General features: G+C 33.4%; 1 protein-coding gene across 1 annotated transcript; it reads left to right on the forward strand.

The window, feature by feature from the left end:
* The first annotated feature begins 1,402 nt into the window (after positions 1-1,402).
* or (AP-3 complex subunit sigma-2 or) lies at positions 1,403-20,071 on the forward strand. Its single transcript, XM_088242294.1, has 6 exons — positions 1,403-1,611; positions 6,333-6,424; positions 11,213-11,324; positions 13,433-13,612; positions 14,851-14,958; positions 19,557-20,071. The coding sequence occupies exons 1-6, from the start codon at positions 1,543-1,545 to the stop codon at positions 19,569-19,571; spliced, it is 576 nt and encodes a 191-aa protein (XP_088098420.1). The 5' UTR covers positions 1,403-1,542; the 3' UTR covers positions 19,572-20,071.
* The last annotated feature ends 1,015 nt before the right edge of the window (positions 20,072-21,086 follow it).

The raw sequence follows: 21,086 nt of genomic DNA on the forward strand, positions 1-21,086 counted from the left end.
GGAAAAAATCAAAAAACTTTTTGTAATAAAAAAATACATGAGTTTGAACAGTAAGGATTAGAAAATATGCAATGTAATCAGTTTTTCCTAGTGATGTATTTGCAACATTTTTATGAAATATTTGGCGTATCATCATTTCGTTTTTATGATAATTTTTTTCCCTTCAAAAATCTTTTAAAAACGTAAAATTTTATCTGCCATCTTCGTATAAAAATACGATAACTATTTTTGATAGTCGCAAAAGATACTGAAACAAAATACTTTTACTTTTTCTTAAAGAAAACAATTAAATCGGTTCAGTTTTGGGGTGAGGATAACGGAATACCAAAACGTCAATTTAGACGATTTTAATTCGACATAATTAGACCGACATGCAGTTGTCTTTTTTGCATAGTATTGGGGAGGTATTTGCGATAGAGTGAAAGAAAAATAAATGTTCGAATACCTATTTATCAAAGTTCTTAGCCTACACTCATCCCGTCAACACATAAACATAGACTTATCAAACATTTGACGCGCTGTAGCTAGTTTTGCAAATGTAGAAGTCAAATATTTTTTGTTCCGAGAAACTATGTATACAAGCAGTTATCAGGAGCTCAGCCGTAATATAATATCACGTTAAATTGTTGATCCCATTTTTAAACATTCCCGTTAAACGTGGATAGAGAACCAAAATGTAAAATGTAAATAAAAAAATAGCACAATTTAAAAAACGAGTATCTAGAAAATTATTTTTAAATAATATTAAGGTATGAAACAAGAACATTAAATCAAAATCTTAAATCATGAACATTTAAGAGTAAAAAAACTAAAAGAAAAAATAAACAAATTAGTATTCTTACCTACAAGAACAAAATGAAAATTGCTTTTACAGTTATAATATATTTACTATAAAGAGCATAGTAATTAGAATAAAACGCAGTATAATATGTGGATTTGTGTTATTCCGTTATAAGTAGGTAATGATTATTATGAAATCATTGCGTAACAGAGTGAAATCGTGACTCATTGTAAAAGTTTTATTTTTAGTACTTACGTTCAGCGAACACTTTTTTATCTACAAAACATTCAGTTTATCCTGAAGATGGCTCCTGCAATGGTAGCTAAAACGTTGGAACAAATCCAATACACACGGTATCACCCAAAAAGAAACATATTGAATTTTTATGTGTTTGGATTTTTTCAATATTCAAAATTTAAAAAAATAGGTACCCCGGTAATTAGAGCAAGTGTATTATTTTTCACTCTTTCAATATTTTTATCAATAAAAATAATCATGTTGTGAACACAGCTTTATAATTATTTACCATAAACAAAATCTTTCAATGTAAAAATTATTAGAAAATATAGAGAACTTCTCCTCTTCTCCATTCCATTTGTCTATTACATTACTGATTACATTACTGTCAAATCGTCGTATTGTCAAAGTCAGTCGGATCAAAATTTATTTTCGTTAAAAAAATATTGACAGCGCGTAAGGATAAAGCGGACATTATTTCAACGCGTCGTTCTTAAATAACAAGTTTTATCGACGGCTTAAACATGATAAAAGCCATATTAGTGTTTAATAACTATGGAAAACCTAGGCTATCAAAATTCTACCAGTATTTTGTGAGTAAACACCAAATTTTTACACGAATTAATAGCATAGTTCATAGTTCAAATGATTGTATTCATAACTATTTTTATATTGGTATTTAAATATTTTTTCAGTATTTTTTTCTGAAAACATATCAATGACTTTTTGTAACATATGGTTTGATTTAAATGTTTTATTCAGTTATAGAAAGCCTCAACGCGAGATCCCGCGATATGCAAAAATGGCCTCTATAAAATAATGCTACTGTTTTACAAACTGTAATTAGTAAATCTAGTCATTTTGGGTAAAATTTATTGCATATACATAGAGTAGGCCGATGATGTATGAAGTATTTTATTTTTTTAGACATCAAATTTAAAGGGGTCTAAAACGTTGCATTTTGGATCAAATTGAACGTAAAATTTGTTATTATTTGAAAAATATTCCATACTTCTTTTGGCCCTCAACCGAGGTTTGAAGTTTATAACTGTCTGAAAATTTTGTTAATTATCAATATTGATAAAATAATTTTTTTGTTAGTAAAAATATAACTTAATCACATTACAAATTCGAACAGGTTTTAAAACTACCGAAATGCATAAAGTTTTCACTCCGCGGAACTGATTCCATTGAGCGCCTGGCTAATATAAAAAAAACAGATATACGAGGGTAAAGTCGATGGTAAATGAAATGAAATTATTAACATATAAACAAAGAATATTTTACAATACAATGATATTTGTTCATAAAATTATAAACTCTAATAAAAAAACAGAATTTTGGAAAAAAATTGATCGGAACCAGCATGAACACGATCACAATACTAGAGAAAAGAACAAAATTAGACTTCCATTTAGGAAAAAGGCAAAGTCACAAAATTCAATTTTATTTAAAGCAATTAAAAAGTATTACGAAATGGAAAAAATATTTATGAAGAAAAAAACATATCAAAATTAAAAATAATGGTCAAGACATATGTGATAAACAATTTATAAATTAAATATATTTGCAATGTTATTATTAGAACACACATAACAATATGTATGATATGTGTGCCCTACTTTAAGATTTAAATTTAAAAAAAATATATATTGACGAAAACAATGGCTCATTAAAACAATGCTACCCATTTATTTCAAAACAAAGCGCAACTCACGCCCTTAGATGCTTATTTAATAAGGTTTAATGCACATTATAAATTTAATTGCACTGATTTTCTTACTTAAATACGAAATGACAGCCGGTTTAGCTCAAAAACTTCGAAAACTTAAGCTCTGGTTGAGGACCAAAAAAAGTATAAAATATTTTTTGCATTCTGAGTAATATTGGCCCACTCTAATTTACATACTGGTCTTTTAGGAAGAGCTGGCACGAACAATACATTTACACGTTGCGCTTGTGGAGTATCAGTGAATAAGCGCATGGTATGACATCGCACGGCATACGCATACGCATCTCACTTCTGTTCAATGTACTTCATAGTCCTAACGCTCCTATATACCTGTGTGAAAAATTTCAACGCTTATCAGTTCATGGTTTACCTCTTCGTTCTCATTCTCAAGGCACTCTCTTAATACCCATACACAATTCCTCTTTCTTCTCTAACTCATATAGTGTCCATGCGGCTCGACTGTGGAATCATCTCCCATCCACCATCAAAGATGTTACTACATTATCTCTGTTTAAATCACGTCTGAAGAAACATCTCCTTTCTCTTCCTTAATATCTCCTCCTTTCCTTTTTCCTCTTTCCTCTTTCCTCTTTTTTCCTTTTTCCCATTGAGTAATAGTTTCGATTTAAGGTAATTTATAAACAAATACGTTTATTTCTATTTTTATATATCTTTAAATTTTAATCTTTTTTTTCTATTGAATATGTTCTGTAACTTGAATAATAAAAATAAAACTTTTACTTTGTTGGTTGGTTGGAAGAAATTGCCATTTGGCAATAAGCCCGCCAATGTACAAATAACATTATGTACAAAAAGTTAAATAAATAAATAAATTATGAAAATAATCTCTATCTCTCCAGCGCTAATTAAATTACAAATTTAAAAGCTTCAATTAAATTTATTTATCTATAAAATCACTATGTAAAGCGCCCTTGAGGTATTATATTACGAAAATGGCGCTATATAAGTTATCCATAATAACAGTTAATTATTATAAAAGAAAGTAGAAAGACACTATGGTAAATAGTAGACTTGGTGGGAGTGGAAGCGGGAGAGAGGTGTTTATAATTGAATTTGATTCAGTGATCGTTTGAAAGAAGACAACTTGTTATCAAAGAAATCAATACTGGTATGTTTGTTGGCAGATCTGAGAATTCTGGGCATAGGGGAATGAAAACCATAGTTAGTTCTATGGTTATCGGTATGAAAGAGTAAGTTTTGTCTGGGGTTTCTAGTTGGGATATTTAATTTTATTGAGCTAAGTTGTTTAGGCGCATCAAAGAGTGAGTTAAAAATTTAAAATAGGACTTGAAGGTCGGAATTATTTTGATGGTCTTGAAGAGATAATTTTATGATAATTTCCTGTTATTTTTACTCGTATTAAAACGCGCCGATAAACTTTAATTTATTATTGGTTTGGCGCGATCTAGATATTTTTAATTTTTACATCAATTTGAAAAAAAAAGATCAATTTGCAGAAACAAAAGAGCCTCATCCTCGGGAGACCAATGGTTAAACCTGAGGATGTTAAAGAGCTCGCCCCCAACCTAATAGCCCCATACTTTACGGATCTGGGCTTGGAGGGGGAGATTGAGCAAATTGTAAACCCTCGCCTTCCACACAGTAGCCAGGCTCTTTATAGACCTGGGATTGGGGAGCGAGAACTAGTCACGGGGACCCGTCACAGTAGATCTTCACAGGTCGCAGTGACGTCAGAAGCTTGTGTAGTACTGACCCCCACCTCAAGAATGAGAATAATATCCTAGTATTTTTTCTCAAAATTATGATTTTGTGGCTCAGTGCCTTGATTATGAACGCTGTCTTCATCTGCATATATCGAGACAGTATACTTAACTTTTGCACTATTTGTATCTTACCTCGGTATGTTCTACCTACTTGTCATATCCACATCATATGATCGAAACAAGCCAATGAATGACCGCAAACAATTATTCCGCGTTTCTTACGTCATTAACATTTAAAATAGTTCTTATTTTAATTTTAAATAGGCTTCTGTAATAAAAAGTGCTCACTTCAAAGCGATTATAATCTCCAATAAATCCTAATTTAAGCAAAAGATGCTCGCTTGAACATGAATTTTGCATGACTTTTTGAAATCACCTAAACGGTACGCTTAACGATCGTCTGTATGTATCTACCGATCTGTGCCGATCGACTACAAAGCCGGCTCCTATAACGTCTCGATACATACATTCGGAAAGATAGTAAAACGGATGGAAAAAATATGATAACTAAATTATTTTTTTAGTGGTAACTTTCTGACGCATATAATCTGTGTCTGACGCCTAGATATTCTTATTTGTTAATAGGACAGAACCTAGCGACATTATTTTCACATCTAGGCGTTCGTTTTATTAAAGTGACGGTTATGTCGGAATTTAATTCGACTTCAAATCTTACTCATTTCTCTCTCATATATTTAATAGGCTTTTAAGTAAAAAAGTGCCAACATCAAAACAATTAAAATTTTTAATAAATCATAATTAAAGGAAACATTGCTCGGTGGAACAAAATTTTTGAAACTTTTTTTATTTTTTGAATTTATTTTTTCAAAAATATTTACAAAATAGTCTTAAATTAAAGTCCTGCTGAGTTGCATACATTCAACTCGTCAGCAGGTTCTTATAAATTGCATCGATTATTCTCACTTAACCTACATTAACAATAATTTTACTTGAAAAACATTATATATTACATTATCACAAATTAAAAACTATCACTAATACAAAAAACTTTTTTCTATTAACCATAATTTGAGCAAACGTCTCACTCCTGTATTTAACTCAGTATTTTTAATATTGTTTGGTAGCATGTTAAATATTTTCGGTATACTGTATTGCAGTGTCCTTTTGCCATATTTATTGCAATATCTAGGAGCAGCTAGCCCTTCCATACTAGTAAACCTGCTGTTGTAATCATGTACCAACTTGTGTTTATACTCGGAGTGCGACGCATGCTGACAAATTAAGTTGTACCAAAGTGGAGCCCTAACAGATTTATACATCAATGATATTGAAATAATGTGTCTCTGGCGGTATACATCTTAATGTAGTAGCAATTTGATCATAGAATTGTGCAAAGTTTGAATAAAATTAATATTAGTTTCACTTGATAACCCCCAGGAAGTTATAGTGTATCGTATAATTGATTCAGAGATAATGCGTAGATAAACGTATCGAGGGGTACTAGACCCTTCGGTATAAAATTATGTACTTACATCAAAACTTGATGGTGGGGGTATTGATACTATACCTTTGTAGTCGGTCGGGAGACTTTTATCTTCAACCATGACGTCATACTGAAACTATGTCATTTTAGAGCGTAGATATGTGTACCGTGACGTACGCTTCCCCTTGATTCATATCGATGTACCTACCCAAAACTTGAAGGTGTGGGGTCGGTGGTATATCTTTATAATCGCTAGAGGGAATCTATCTTCAACCATACCGTCAAGGTGAAGGTATGACATCTTTATTTTCCCATCATAATCGAGGCCCTGGTTTGTTCACCACTAAAACTTAAATCTTTTTAGTGTGATAATATTTGATGTTTCCCTTTCAGAATGAAGACATGCAGCAACAAATAATTAAAGAGACGTTTCAACTTGTTTCTAAGCGAGATGATAATGTTTGCAACTTCTTGGAAGGCGGAAGGTACGATTTTATTTATTATATTTTAATAAACTTATAGAGTCCATCTGCAACGTACATAATAATAGAGACCGACCAAAGTTTCCGTTTCGGCTAGTAAAACAAGTTTCGACTGGGATTGAGTTTTCTTTTTACTTAAAAGAAAAATTAAAAAATCTACAATTCTATTTTATTTCAATTGTAAACAAACAGACAAACCATCGCGCCGTTTCTCCGTAGGGGTAGGCAGAGAGGATAGAACGCCATAGCACTCTATTTTTGCATACAGACCTCGCTCCCTCTACATTCATGAATTTTTTAAGATCCTCATGACTTTTTAATTTGTTTTTACCGTGTTTTTTAAAAACTGTGTTTTTTTTACTATATACTTCTAAATCTTTTGAATTGTTTTTTTCTCTTTTTACTAGGTATTTTGCTAGGTTTTTTTGCTATACACATTTTATTTTTACTATGACTTTAAATATGTTTCTTGCTATGTATTCTGTTTTTACTATGCGTTTTACTGGGTTTTTAAAAAAAAAAAATACTATGTTTTTACCACATTTTTTACTATATCTTTACTACATTTATTACTATGTTTTCACTATATTTATTAATATGTTTTTACTACATTTTTAACTATGTTTTTACTACATTTTTCACTATGTTTTTAATTAATTTGTTACTATGTTTTTGCTACTTTTTTTTACTATGTTTTTCACTTTGTCCACGATCTTTATAATTGTGTGATTACTGTTTTTTATATATTTTTTACTGTCTTAGAACGGGGTAAAAAAACACAAAGCAACTTGTTTAAATTATAATTTTATGTGTGTAAAATAATATGATAATAAATAAAAATAGTCCCTGGACTGGTACCCGAAGCGTAAGACTGATCATCTTACCTTCAAGCAACAAAAATAATCAAGATTTACTGCGATTAGTGTACCGATGCAGCGCCCTATGCACCATTACGTACGGAAAGGGAATGATGATGATTTTGCAAAGTTTTGTTTATCTGTATTCCGCTTGCTCTCGATCAGTTCTGCCCATCGGTCCATTGACGGCAAGCAAACCGGACGTCTTTCATAACTCTCTTATCATTGGTTGATTCATATGAACCAGCGACGCCGTTCAAAGCAGCTCGTTTTTGTTAAAATATTTTTTTATATTTTTTTCGTACATCTTCAGAAATCTTTGCCGTACAATTTTATGCTCCAATTTTTACCGCGCGCAAGGAAACATTTATTGTATCCAATTTCCCGTAGGGCCATAGTTCCTCATTGCTCGATGCAAAAACAGTTATGAAAATATTTGTCGTAATTCCTACAATGTTAAGGCTATTTTTTAGCTTTTCACATTGACTTTGATACATATAAGTACAGAGTCAAGTTCATTTATAACACAATGGATATATTAAGTAAAAAACTTTAAAAACATTTCCTGTTTTATCTCCTCTACCTTGAGATGGACAATGTTCTATGGAGAGCGTTATGCTCGGCTGATTTCGAATACCAATTGATGCGTGCAAAAACAGCACACACCCAGCAGCCTTCACATTGGTATTTTTAAAAAAAACTTGCATTAAACATTTTTTGACGCAGTTTCATTGAAGAACTTATTGAGAAATTTTACTGCTTCTTGTTAAAAAAATATTACATTAACAAATTACAACATATTTTAGAGAAAAGAATATGGAGATGATATTCTGAATCAGGTAGACGAATTTGTGTATTTGCGAAGTATGTTTACTAGGGATGGCTGACTCTCAAGCGAATGTGTGGTACAACTATAGAAATGAAGAAATATGGATGTTCAAACATGGGCAAAATGGTGAATGTTACGCGGTGTGTAAAGTGGCCACTTAAACCTGCCAATGACAGGTCATAAGCCCTGTAGATGCCTAGACTTTTATATTCCCTTTTCTGAGGTGTTCTCCATCCCTGTTGTAATTTGTTAATCTTAATGACTCCCGAGGGGGTGAAATCCAGTCTTTTGTCTACATATGATTTAATTTTTCTTTTCGAAATTCTCAATAATATAGTTGATTCGCCGTATCTTTTACAAAATATTGGTTTTCGTAGTCCTCTTCGCTATACTAGATTAAATTCCCTTTTTTATGTACCAACTTGTAAAAACAATTATACCTCGAATTCATTCATTAGACGTACCTGTAGAAATTATAACGGACTCAGTATTGATGTAGACATTTCTAACTGCACGTTGCATTTGTACAGAAAATTTCTTCATGGGGTCGATTATTTCGGATAGTTGCTGAATGTGCATCTTGAGTGGTTTATGCTATGTATATGTGCCGCATGTAATGTATATGTTTGTGTATGTTTTATATGTGCGTTCATGTGTGTGCATGGATGACTCGGAGTGTACATTCGGTATTTTGATTTATTTTAATTTATTACCTCCATGGGAAACGCAAATGTCAACAATTATTCTTTTCTCACTTAAAATTCTTATTTATTTTTTATTTTTTTGTCACATTTAATGTTTATATCTTTTTAATTTATGAAAACTTAATTGGTCTTTTTATGTTAAAAAATTGTTGTTTTTAATACTTATTTTGTATGACTATGTTTTCTGAATAAAATAAAATAAAATAAAATAAAACGGTTTCAGCTCTTTAACTTCACTAAAATCAACAAATGGAAGAGATGAAGAAATATGGATGTTGAAACATAGGCAAAATGGTGAATGTTACATGGTGTGTAAAGTGGCCACTTAAATCAGCCAATGACAGGTCATAAGCCCTGTAGATGCCTAGACTTCTATATTCCCTTTTCTAAGGTGTTCTCCATCCCTGTTGTAATTTGTTAATCCTAATGACTCCCAAGGGGGTGAAATCCAGTCTTTTGTCTACAAACATTTGGGCAAACTCAAATATTGTAATGAAAACCGATTGGTCCAAGATGACGTTTAAAAATTGGAAAATTGTTTTCAGGCGTTGCCTAGTATGTGAAATTATTCAGTCAGATGAATCTCTTCACAACAAAGGTTTCAGCTCTTTAACTTCACTAAAATCAACAAATGGAAGAAATGAAGAAATATGGATGTTCAAGCATAGGCAAAATGGTGAATGTTACGTGGTGTGTAAAGTGGCCACTTAAATCAGCCAATGACAGGTCATAAGCCCTGTAGATGTCTAGACTTCTATATTCCCTTTTCTAAGGTGTTCTCCATCCCTGTTGTAATTTGTTAATCTAAATGACTCTCAAGGGGGTGAAATCCAGTCTTTTGTCTACAAACATTTGGACAAACTCAAATATTGTAATATTAATCATATATTTATTTATTTATGGACTTATTTAGTCCATTTTACTACGGAAAATAAATTTCTTTTTAATATATACAGGCACAGTTGAAATCTTCTGTGTGCTGATGATGCCGTGCTTCTTGCTAGCAAAGGAGACCCGCAATTCTTGGTAACAAAAGTCTACGATGTATACAAGAAAAGCCATTTGCTTATTAATGTTGCTAAATCCAAAGTGATGGTTTTTGAAAGGGATGAAAATATAACTAAATGTGAGATCAGTGTGAACGGATATATTCTGAATCAGATAGAAGAATTTGTGTATCTGGGAAGTATGTTTACTAGGAATGGAAAGACCGAGAAAGATATTGAAAGGAGGGCGAGTGCCGGGGACAGGGTGAACGGTGCACTGAAATCTACTTTGGCAAACAAATGTTTATCGCAGGAGGCTAAACTAGCAGTTCGTAATGGAGTTCTAGTGCCAACTCTAATGTATGGGAGTGAAGTATGGAATTGGAAAAATGATGATGAAAGTAGGTTAAATGCTGCCGAAATGCGATCCCTGAGGCGAATGTGTGGTAAAACGATGTATGATACGTGCACAAATGTCGAGATCCGTGAACTGTGTAAGGCTGAGGATGTGCATTATTGACAGAATTTTCAGAAAAAAAATCGTTATTGTTTGTCTTCGAAATGGGATGTTCGATCACTGATTTTGGTTTATTACCTTTATGAGTCCAATCACCATTGTTGCAAAGTCCAAGAACAATGGCGCGTGATAACTACTTTTAACTACAGTGTGGATATCTGTTAAGGATATTCCATCTTTCCTGCAATCTGCTTCAAGATTATGGCGTTGCAAACTGAAAAATGGGCACTGAAATAACAGATGTTCGATACTCTGTGAAGATATATCATCGCATGGACAATAGTCATCATTCCTTTATTTAAACCGATATAGGTAACTTCTCATAGCTCCATGTCCGGTAAAAATTTGGGTCGTTTTGAAAGTACTTAGGTGATGATGATGGAAGTTTGCTGCATCAACCAGCGTTGGGTTTAGTGATTTTATCTGTAGAAGAAACGCGGTAATGATCCTCCCAACGCTGCTGCGTATTTTGTTTTATTCAGCGTTTAGCAAAGCTGAGGGGAAATTCTGAGAAGAAAGGTTCCGTTCTTTTACAAGTTGCGGCTCTTGCTCGTTCATCCGCTCTCTCATTTCCTACGATACCAGCATGTCCTCTTATCCAGCATATTTGAACGATCATCCCTCTTATTTTTAGATGCTTAATTTTACTATGAATATCTACAATCAATGGATTTACCGACCGAGTATCAGTTATAGCTTGAACGTCCGAACGACAATCTGATAATATTTTTGCAATAACCCATCTCTCTGGTGGTTTTTTTAATAACCATTCGAGAGCTTCTCGTATTGCGAGTAGTTTCAGCCTGAAAAACTGAGAATATTATATATTAGTTTAGTATCAATATATATTTATAATAAAAATGAACATAATAATCACTTTTATGTGTTTTTTTTTCAGCCTTATTGGAGGCTCAGACTACAAGCTGATCTATAGACACTACGCCACATTGTATTTTGTATTCTGCGTCGACTCTTCCGAAAGCGAACTTGGAATTCTGGACTTGATACAGGTAATACATTCAAGTTTGTAAGTGGATGTTATAACTAGGCATAAGGTGGTTCGATTTCATAACTAACATTGAAGTCCGAGTGAGAAAAATTGAGAAAAAAAGGCGCCTTACGTGTGATTTAATTTTTCTTTTCAAAATTCTTAATAATATGGTTGGTTCGCCGTATCTTTTACAAAATATTGGTTTCCGTTGTCCTCTTCGCTATACCAGATTAAATTCCCTTTTTTATGTACCAACTTGTAAAAACATTTATACCTCGAATTCATTCATTAGACGTACCTGCAGAAATTATAATGGACTCAGTATTGATGTAGACATTTTTAACTGCTCGTTGCATTTATACAGAAAGTTTCTACATGGGGTCGATTATTTGGGATAATCACTGAATATGCATCTTGAGTGGTTTATGCTATGTATATGTGCCGCATGTAATGTATATGTTTGTGTATGTTTTATATGTGCGTTCATGTGTGTGCGTGGATGGCTCGGAGTGTGCATTCGGTATTTTTATTTATTTTAATTAATTACCAACGGTAACCTCCATGGAAAACGCAAATTTTAACAATTATTCTTTTCTCACTTGAATTTCTTATTTATTTATTTTTTTGTCACATTTAATGTTTACATCTTTTGGATAATTTATAAAAAAATTATTGGTCTTTTTATGTTAAAAAAATTGTTGTTTTCAATACTTATAATGTATGACTGTATGTTTTCTGGATAAAATAAAATACAAAATAAATTAAAAGTCCTAAAACGGACGCAGCAGCCTTCTATAGTGAGCGTTTCGAGGGTGCGACGTTGGACCTGGCTTGGACACTTGCTGCGCATGCCTCGGGAGAACCTAATCTAACCCGTGCCAATCTATCTTCATCCCACACTATGTTAATGGTGAAGAGATCTATGAAAAGCTGGAAGATCTATCCCAAAGAATTCCATGTTGTGTGCCTTCGGTCAAAGAGGATTGGCCTACTACTCGGTTAAAGTGTACAATCTACTTCCATTATCCATAAAGACAATTAGTAAGTACTCACAATATAAAATTGCTATTAAGAAATGGATAGTGGAGGTGGTTTGCGCACGGATCGATGAGTGGATCAAGCCAAATAGGTAAAATGTGTGTACTGTTTATGAAATTTGGTCTATTGGTCTATATAAATTGGTAATGTTTTTTTATGATTATTTTAGTTTATTTTGTTTATAATGTTATAATGATAATTAGGTTAGTTAGATTAATTACATATTTTTATTATTAGATTTATTTATTAACGGACATTGTCCATGTATACAATTTATAAAGTTTAAATATTACAATAAAAGAATAGTTTAAAACATTAAAAAAAAAAAAGAAAGAAGCTTTGACAAACATAAGGGACATCGAGACAAGATCTGAACTATTTATTTAGTGCTCGTTTATATAGTTGTAAACTTAAACCAAAAAAGTCCAGATCTTGTCTTGAGTTAACAATACGACAAAGGCGGGTTATTGGAGAATTTAGGCCATAGTTTGATCTATGCTGATCGATGAACAGTACTTCATTGTTTCTCAATCTACGAGTCGGAATATTGAATTTTACTTGTCCCAGTAATGATGGAACATCGATTATACCATTTAGTATGCCGAACATATATATGGAGTTAATATTAGTTCTACGTTTTTGTAGACTAGAAATATTAAACATTGACTCTATTTCAGCATAAGAATAATTATCTCTCTCTAGTCCGAGCATCCACGCTATTTTTCGAAGGAAGCGATGTTGGACTGATTCAATGTGATTTATGCGATTGACATAGAATGGAGACCAGACCACGGAGGCATATTCTAGAAGAGGGCGATATTAGATGTTAACTTTGTTAAATAACTAATTTAAGGCATGTCACATTTTGTAAAATGTTTTCCTCGGCACGGGACACCCCAGTGAGGGAACATTATTCTGTATGAAAAAAAGAATACAAACAATGTAAAAGTGTAAATAAATAAAATGGACTAATCTACTTATTCTGGACATTGGTGCATAAAAACAAAAGTTGCTCTTATAGATTTGTTAGTAACAGATTTTGACTTTTGGTTTATGGTTAATTTTATTTATGATTATCTTTTTGCTCAGGTGTTTGTGGAGACGCTGGACAAGTGTTTCGAGAACGTGTGTGAGCTGGACCTCATCTTCCACGCCGACTGCGTCCATCACATCCTCAGCGAGCTGGTCATGGGGGGGATGGTGCTGCAGACCAACATGGCGGACATTCTCGCCAGGATAGAGGACCAAAACCGGCTGCAGAAACAGGAGGTGAGTTTGACAGACAGACATCATTTATTGAAAAAAATTATTAGCCTTATTTTAAAAAAAAAAACTTATTCATCGAATTAAGAATAGTCCGGAAAACGCATACGCACATCAAACAGAAGGCGAATCAACTACTCATAAATGAGTAGGTTTATGTTTTGACTAATTAGTTTCATTGTAGACGTCGCTCAGCATGCAACTCCTGATTTGAATTCAACTATGCCGTGTTGTGTCCTTTAAAAGTTTAGAAATACTGCTAGGATCTTAAAGAAACAGGATGCAATCACATTTCATCTGTAATTTGCAAATGAATGTGTAGATAACAAATGCCTTACTTAAAAATTGAATTATTTTTCCATCTGTCAGATTGTCGAAGAAACAAAATGGAAATTTCGTTAGTGTTGCCAGGGTAGAATTTTTTTTTACCCTACTTTGCTCATCTAATAAAAGAACTTTTTAAACGAAAAATTAGACCTCGGATGAAACAGCGCGTGGGGGATATTTGATCGACATTATCTTTAAAACATCAAATATTATTTAACATGATATAAAAATATCCGTTTTTTGTCAAATAAAATTTGTTTTATATTTTAAGTTCAAAGTTTATTAATTTTATTACTCTTATTAAATGACCCTTTACTTATCTACTCTGTTGTGTCAATCAATGTTTCCGCGTGCACAATAAAATTTTAGAGAAATTAACAGATTACTTTTTTTTACCTTACATTTGTGTTATGATTTTTTTTCTTCCCACCTAGCAACATTACCCGACGACTTCACGAATACGCGTGGCGAAAGTAAGCCGGAGTGGGGGAATTATTGGACACAGTCCGATGTATTCAAATATGATTCCACGCTCCTTCTGGAACATTCTTAATTCTATGTACTAATCAAATCGACGTGGATCCAGCTCAAAGCGTGACAGAAAACGCTTATAGCAATGTGGACTACAATTTTTTATTATTATCATTGTTCGTTATAGGCCGGCATTCTTTTCTGGTATGCCTATATCCAGTGTTCTGCTTTTTGTCTGATTATTGCCGCGTGTAAGAAAATATTTTTTATATCCAATTTCCCTAGGCGCCGAACTTCCTCATTGTATTGACATTGTTATAATATATTTATTAATACATTTTGGAGAAACTCGGCCGTTCAATTGAATGCTCTAATTTTTACCGCGTGTAAGAACTATTTTATTATATTCTATTTATGTGTTTATCTTTTCTCTTATTGCATCCTAGGCTGGTCTCTCCGCCGCTCCAGCCAGAGCAGTCTCTGCAGTCAAGAGTATGAACTTGCCCCAGCAAATCCGAGATATGAAACTTCCCGACCTTCCACAAGCTATCAAGGTAATGTATTTATCACATCCCTGTTAAAGGAACCAATCCCCCACAAGCATCTTCCGTGCTGAGGGATTATTTTGAATAGATGTTCAAATATACGCAGAATGGTGAATTTTACACAGTGTGTAAAGTGGCCACTCAAACCAGCCATTGACAGGTCATAAGCCCTGTAGATGCCTAGACTTCTATATTACCTTTTCTTAAATGTTCTTCATCTCTGTTGTAATATGTTAATATAAACAGCTCCCCAGGGAGTTGAATCCAGTCCTTGTCTACAAAAATTTTGACAAACTCAAAATATTGTTGATAAATAGAAGTTGTTTAAAAATTAAAATTAAAGTAAAAAAATAAAGAATATTTGTAAAAGTAATTAAAGTTAAGAATTAAAATAAAGAATGAAATACATGCTTAGATGTAAAAATAAAATAAAATTTATTTTATTTATTTTTATTTATATTGTTCATTAACGCCCAAAAGGCATTTACAAAAAATAAAAATGAACTACATGCTAACATACTAAATAATAAACAGAATATACCGAGAAAATATGTGAAATTAGTTAGAAAGAATATGATAAAAAGTTTTACAAAGTAAAAAAAAAAAAAAACAATAATAACAAAGGTATGCAAGAAAAAACAGTAAGCATATAAACAAAAAATGAAAAGATATAAGCTTATGAAATAAATTCTGTAAGGCAAATAATAAATAAAGTGTTACGGTAAGCAAGAAAGACATTTTTAAGTTAAATTAATAAACAAGCGAGCATATATTATCACGAAAAAATAAGAAATAAAAATATGTATCTATGAAATGCGTATTTGCCAATACTACAGTGCAATTTGATATAATGGTAAAAAATAAAAAACAAGTATAAGGTAATAAAAATTAACAAGTAAGTATTTTTTTTAATTTATGAAATTGAATTGTCAATAATGGTTTGACGAGCAGCTACAAATAAACTTGATATTGTGGACTTATGAGATGGTAAGCATTGGACAGAATGTCTGCAGCCGTTCCATAAGTGTTAACTAACCTACGCACTATGCAGTCTCGGTATCGATGAATTGTTTTGTCGGTTGGAAGAATTACTGGAGCAATGAAACAATAAAGTACTCCTAGTGTTGACAGCGGGTACTCTAAAATTAATCAATTCAAGTATTTTTGGTGCGTCAAAAAGAGAGTTTGCAATTTTATACAGTACAATGAGATCATTAATAGTTCTTCTTTCAGAAAGAAAAAATAATAATAACATTTTTTAAAAAGGAAAAACATAAATATACACATACATATTTTAAGGGATTCAAAGAAACGATGAGACGAATCTTTAAAGAACCTTTAAATAAGAAAATAAATAAGTCAATTTAAAAACATCTTCAAAATTAATGACACAGTAACAGTAGCAATATATTGATTTTATATACATATACAATATAAGTAATTAAAAGTAGTTTAAAAGTATAAAAACATGTCAATGCAGCAGAGAAAAAAGAAAGAATAACAGGTTTAGACAATATTTAAAAAAGCAATATAAGGAGAATATTTTAAACCAAAGGTAGTTGATAAAATTTCAGTTAAGCGATTTTCCCAGTAATACAAATTTCAGCACAAAAAATTGATTAAAGTTAACAATATCAATGTATGTAATGTGAAGCAGGGGCGAACCGTCCATATAATCGATTATTCGCAGCTTCCCATTATATTTCACTACCAATAATAATGTTTTATAGTAATTTTAATTATAGGAGAATAAATAAAATAATCTATATTTATTATAAATTAACAGCCCTGTTTATATCTTCCTCAAAAAATAAATATAAGCTGCTAAATGCGCACCCAGCGCATTGCCCGGTTCCGATTATTGCAGCTTATTTTTCAATACAAAATGTATACTGTATTTTAACATTCAAAAACCCAGTGCGTATATTTTCCTCGCTAAGTTCACTCGCATATTACTGATATTATTTCAAGCTTCTCTATTTGGAGAGTAGCTTTTCGAGCGTTATTTCCTAAAGACCATTTTCGTTTGATAGTATTCTGTTGACATATGACGCCAGTTTTTTAGTCCGCGTGTTTTAGCTAGTGGCGCCTCGCTCGGTGTCGTCAATTTCTTGCATTATTCATTCTCATTTTAGAAGCAAACGAAGCTGACGGCCGGCGCGGCACAGCACGGCGGTCACGACGGTCACGTGACATTTTTGTTGCAATATTATTGCGAATATTTCTAATGAATGTTATTGTTATGTTATGTAATGTAATATGTAAAGTTAAAATTATGTATTTTGGCATAAATAAATAAATTTAAATCTAATCTTATTGTTTTTTTTTAATTTTTCAGAAAAAAAATATATATCGTAAAAGAAAAAAAAATATTTGTGTGCATAATGGGAGTGACGTCTTACAATAAAATGTTTACTTTCTCTTATATTAGTACCTAAATATTTGCAGTATAAAATGTAAATTACAAACAAATTTACGGTGTTTTTAATCAGTGCCAAACAAAAAGGAATTTTGAATATACTTATTTTATTATCCTTAATTTTTAACATATTTTATTTTTTTCAACTTTTGCATACATGTACTGTCTTAAAATAATGGAGATTATACCTACATATTACGCAAAGTTATCAATTGTTGTTTGTTTGTTGGGTTATTGGTTAAAATTATTTTGATTAAAAATAAGTAGGTATTGCGTCTTCTGTTGCCAGCAGGTGAAACTGGAGCTGGAGGATGAAGTTGTTTTTACACAAAACCATAGAAAAAGAATCCGTGTACCTGGATTTTATTTTTTTTTATACGCCTCCACTCATTTGCGAGATTACTTATATGTATGTATGTATGTATGTACATGCAGGTACAAATTATGAAAAAAATTAAAGCTTACCTATAAAAAAAGTCACCGTTCACCACTGATGTGAAGTGATGTAAGAGAAAAAGGGATCAACGAGAGTTTTATTTAAAAGATTTCAATACACTGTTTTTAAATAATTGTAATCCTGTATGATAGATATATGTTGTATGGAGTCTTCACTGTATTATGTTTTTTAAAGGGTTTCGAAATTCTCAAAATGAGGCCCAGCATTTGGTAAGCTGTGCTAGGTTATTCTATCACTATGCCTAGGTGTAATTTTATAGCAGGTTTACGAGTAAGACCCAGCATGTCAATGAGCACTCGTCTACTTTCGATTGTACACACTAATAAAAAATACTAGTAAGCCTTGTGTCCGACGAAAATCCATACCAACCTTGCTTATGATTGGTCTTGAAAAGTAATACATTGCGATAAATATGTACCACTTATAATTTTTTACTTGTTCTTTGTAATAACACATTTTTTATATTGAGTGGTTCTGTTTCACCTTGACAGTGACCTATGAATTATTAAGTAAAAAGCCACTTCATCATCGTCATCATCATCATTCCCTTTCCGCACCTAATGGTGCATAGGGCACAGCATTGGTGCACCAATTTTTTTGTTTTTTTTACAATATGCATAAGAGGTGAAACAGAGTATTCAATAAAATAAAGGATAATTACATAGCAATAAAAAAAATAATTAAAAAAAAACAAACAAACCATCACGCCGTTTCCCCGTAAGGGTAGGCAGAGAGGATAGAACGCCACAACACTCTATCTTTGCATACAGATCTCGCTTCCTCTACATTCATACATCTTCTCATGCACGCGCGCCGATTATTCCGACTTTTAAGTATTTGTTGGATTTGGAATGAAATACATATTAATAGTAAAAAATAGAAAACAAAAATCCCACAAAGGCATTCAACAATGTATGAGTATGTCCAAATGCTTGCAGACTGGCTGGATTTCCTCCCTAGGGAGTTATTCATATTTAAATTTATTTCAACAGAGGGGGAAAACATTACTGGGAAGGGAATATGGACGTATAGGCATTTACAGGGCTTATGACCTGTCATTGGCTGGTTTAAGTGGCCACTTTACACACCGTGTAACATTCACCATTCCGCCCACGTTTAAACATCCACATTTCCTCAACTCTTCCATCTGTTGACTTTTGTGAAGTAAAGGAGCTGAAACCTTTATTATGTGGGTGAGATTCATCCGGCTGAACCATATCACCTACTAGGCAATGCCTGAAAACAATTTTCCAATTTTCATACTTCTTCTTTTACCAGGTAGTTAATCCAACAATGTTTGAGTATGTCCAAATGCTTGCAGACTGGCTGGATTTCCTCCCTAGGGAGTTTTTCATATTTAAGTTTATTTCAACAGAGAGGGAAACATTACTGAGAAGGGAATATGGATTTCTAGGCATTTAAAGGGCGTATGACCTGTCATTGGCTGGTTTAAGTGGCCACTTTACACCCTGTGTAACATTCACCATTCCGCCCATGTTTTCCCTCTCTGTTGAAATAAATTTAAATAGTTTTATTTTTATTAAAAATTTTCTTTGTACGTTTTTTGAATCTTCAGTTTTGGTGTACCACAAATTTTCCTTATGATCAAAAGTGCTCCCTGACTTCAAAAAGGTTCATATCGTTTTGCTTCAGCAATTCCTGAGTGGTCTCATCAGCTGGTTTAAGAATAGTTTTTTTCTCCATCATTAATTTTACTTTTTTGTATTCCAGGACTTGAAATTCTGACCTACCATTGCCCAACCAAACTCAGATTACCGTTACATCAGCTCGGAGTTCCCCCACCGAGCGAACGCCGGCTTCCTGTCCTCCCGAATGACCATGGCTTCGAACATAATCCACTCCCTGTACCCCAACGCCAACCACCAAGAATACGAGGATTTCCAAGACTTGCAGCGCCCGTTTGCCCCGAAGATGCTCCCCCAAGCGTCCCCGAATCAGGGGCTCAAGAACACGCCGGAGTCCTTCGACGAGTCGTTCGGCAAACTCAACGACGATTCGGGTTCGTTCTCGCATCGCTCCGTTCCTCCCGACGATCGTTTGAACGTGTGCCTCACCAAGGAGATCTCTTCCCTCTCGAGTATGTCGGAATACCAGGATATCTCCCAGCAGTCCATGGATTTCGAACACGCGGAGAACTTCTCGGCTCGCGATGCGTCGTTCGATTCCGCGTGCAACGCGCGAGAAGGCGTCAAGAAGGGAAAGAGCAAACACAATGGTAAGAAAAAGAATTCGCTGCCGCCCGATTTAGTCAATCTTTGTCGGCCCACGATGCGACTAGACGAAGAAGAAAGATTAGCGCAGAGAAACGACCGGAAATCCAAATAATGTATTTAGAAATAATTATTTATTTATTATTTTTATCACACGCCAAACTCGATTGAATTAATTGGGTAAAGAAAAACGTCATAAATCAACTGCTGTATTTTTCGGACCATAATATGCACTTTTTTGCTCTGAAAATTATGTGTCTTATTGTCCGATGTGTCTTATCGTCCGATGCGTCTTATCGTCCGATGCGTCTTATCGTCCGATGCGTCTTATCGTCCGATGCGTCTTATCGTCCGATGCGTCTTATCGTCCGATGCGTCTTATCGTCCGATGCGTCTTATCGTCCGATGCGTCTTATCGTCTGATGCGTCTTATCGTCCGATGCGTCTTATCGTCCGATGCGTCTTATCGTCCGATGCGTCTTATCGTCCGATGCGAATATCGTCCGATGCGTCTTATCGTCCGATGCGTCTTATCGTCCGATGCGTCTTATCGTCCGATGCGTCTTATCGTCCGATGCGTCTTATCGTCCGATGCGTCTTATCGTCCGATGCGTCTTATCGTCCGATGCGTCTTATAGTTTGCAAAATCACCTGACATTTGGGGATATTGAATGAGGAAGTTCATTGGTTTTATTACATATTTTTTTATTTGTTAAGACAATCAAAATAATCTTGTATCCGTATTATCTTCGCTATGACTATAAAGTTTTGTAATTTTGAAATTAATCCGCCCGTGACATCACCACATCGTTTTACCACACATTCGCCTGAGGGATCGCATTTTGACAGCATTTAACCTACTTTCATCATCATTTTTCCAATTCCATACTTCGCTCTCATACAAAGATTCTCTTAGCTGTCAAAATACACTAAACATTAAAAAAATGGCAATCCGGCAACGGGAAATCTATCCCAACACTATAATTGATTGGTGACATTTATACAAGAACTTGTGACATTTCAAAGTAGT

The sequence above is a fragment of the Micrasema longulum genome, unplaced genomic scaffold, assembly GCF_059751315.1.
Source record: "Micrasema longulum isolate JH-2025_06_02 unplaced genomic scaffold, ASM5975131v1 h1tg003586l, whole genome shotgun sequence".
NCBI classification, from domain to species: Eukaryota; Metazoa; Arthropoda; class Insecta; order Trichoptera; family Brachycentridae; genus Micrasema; species Micrasema longulum.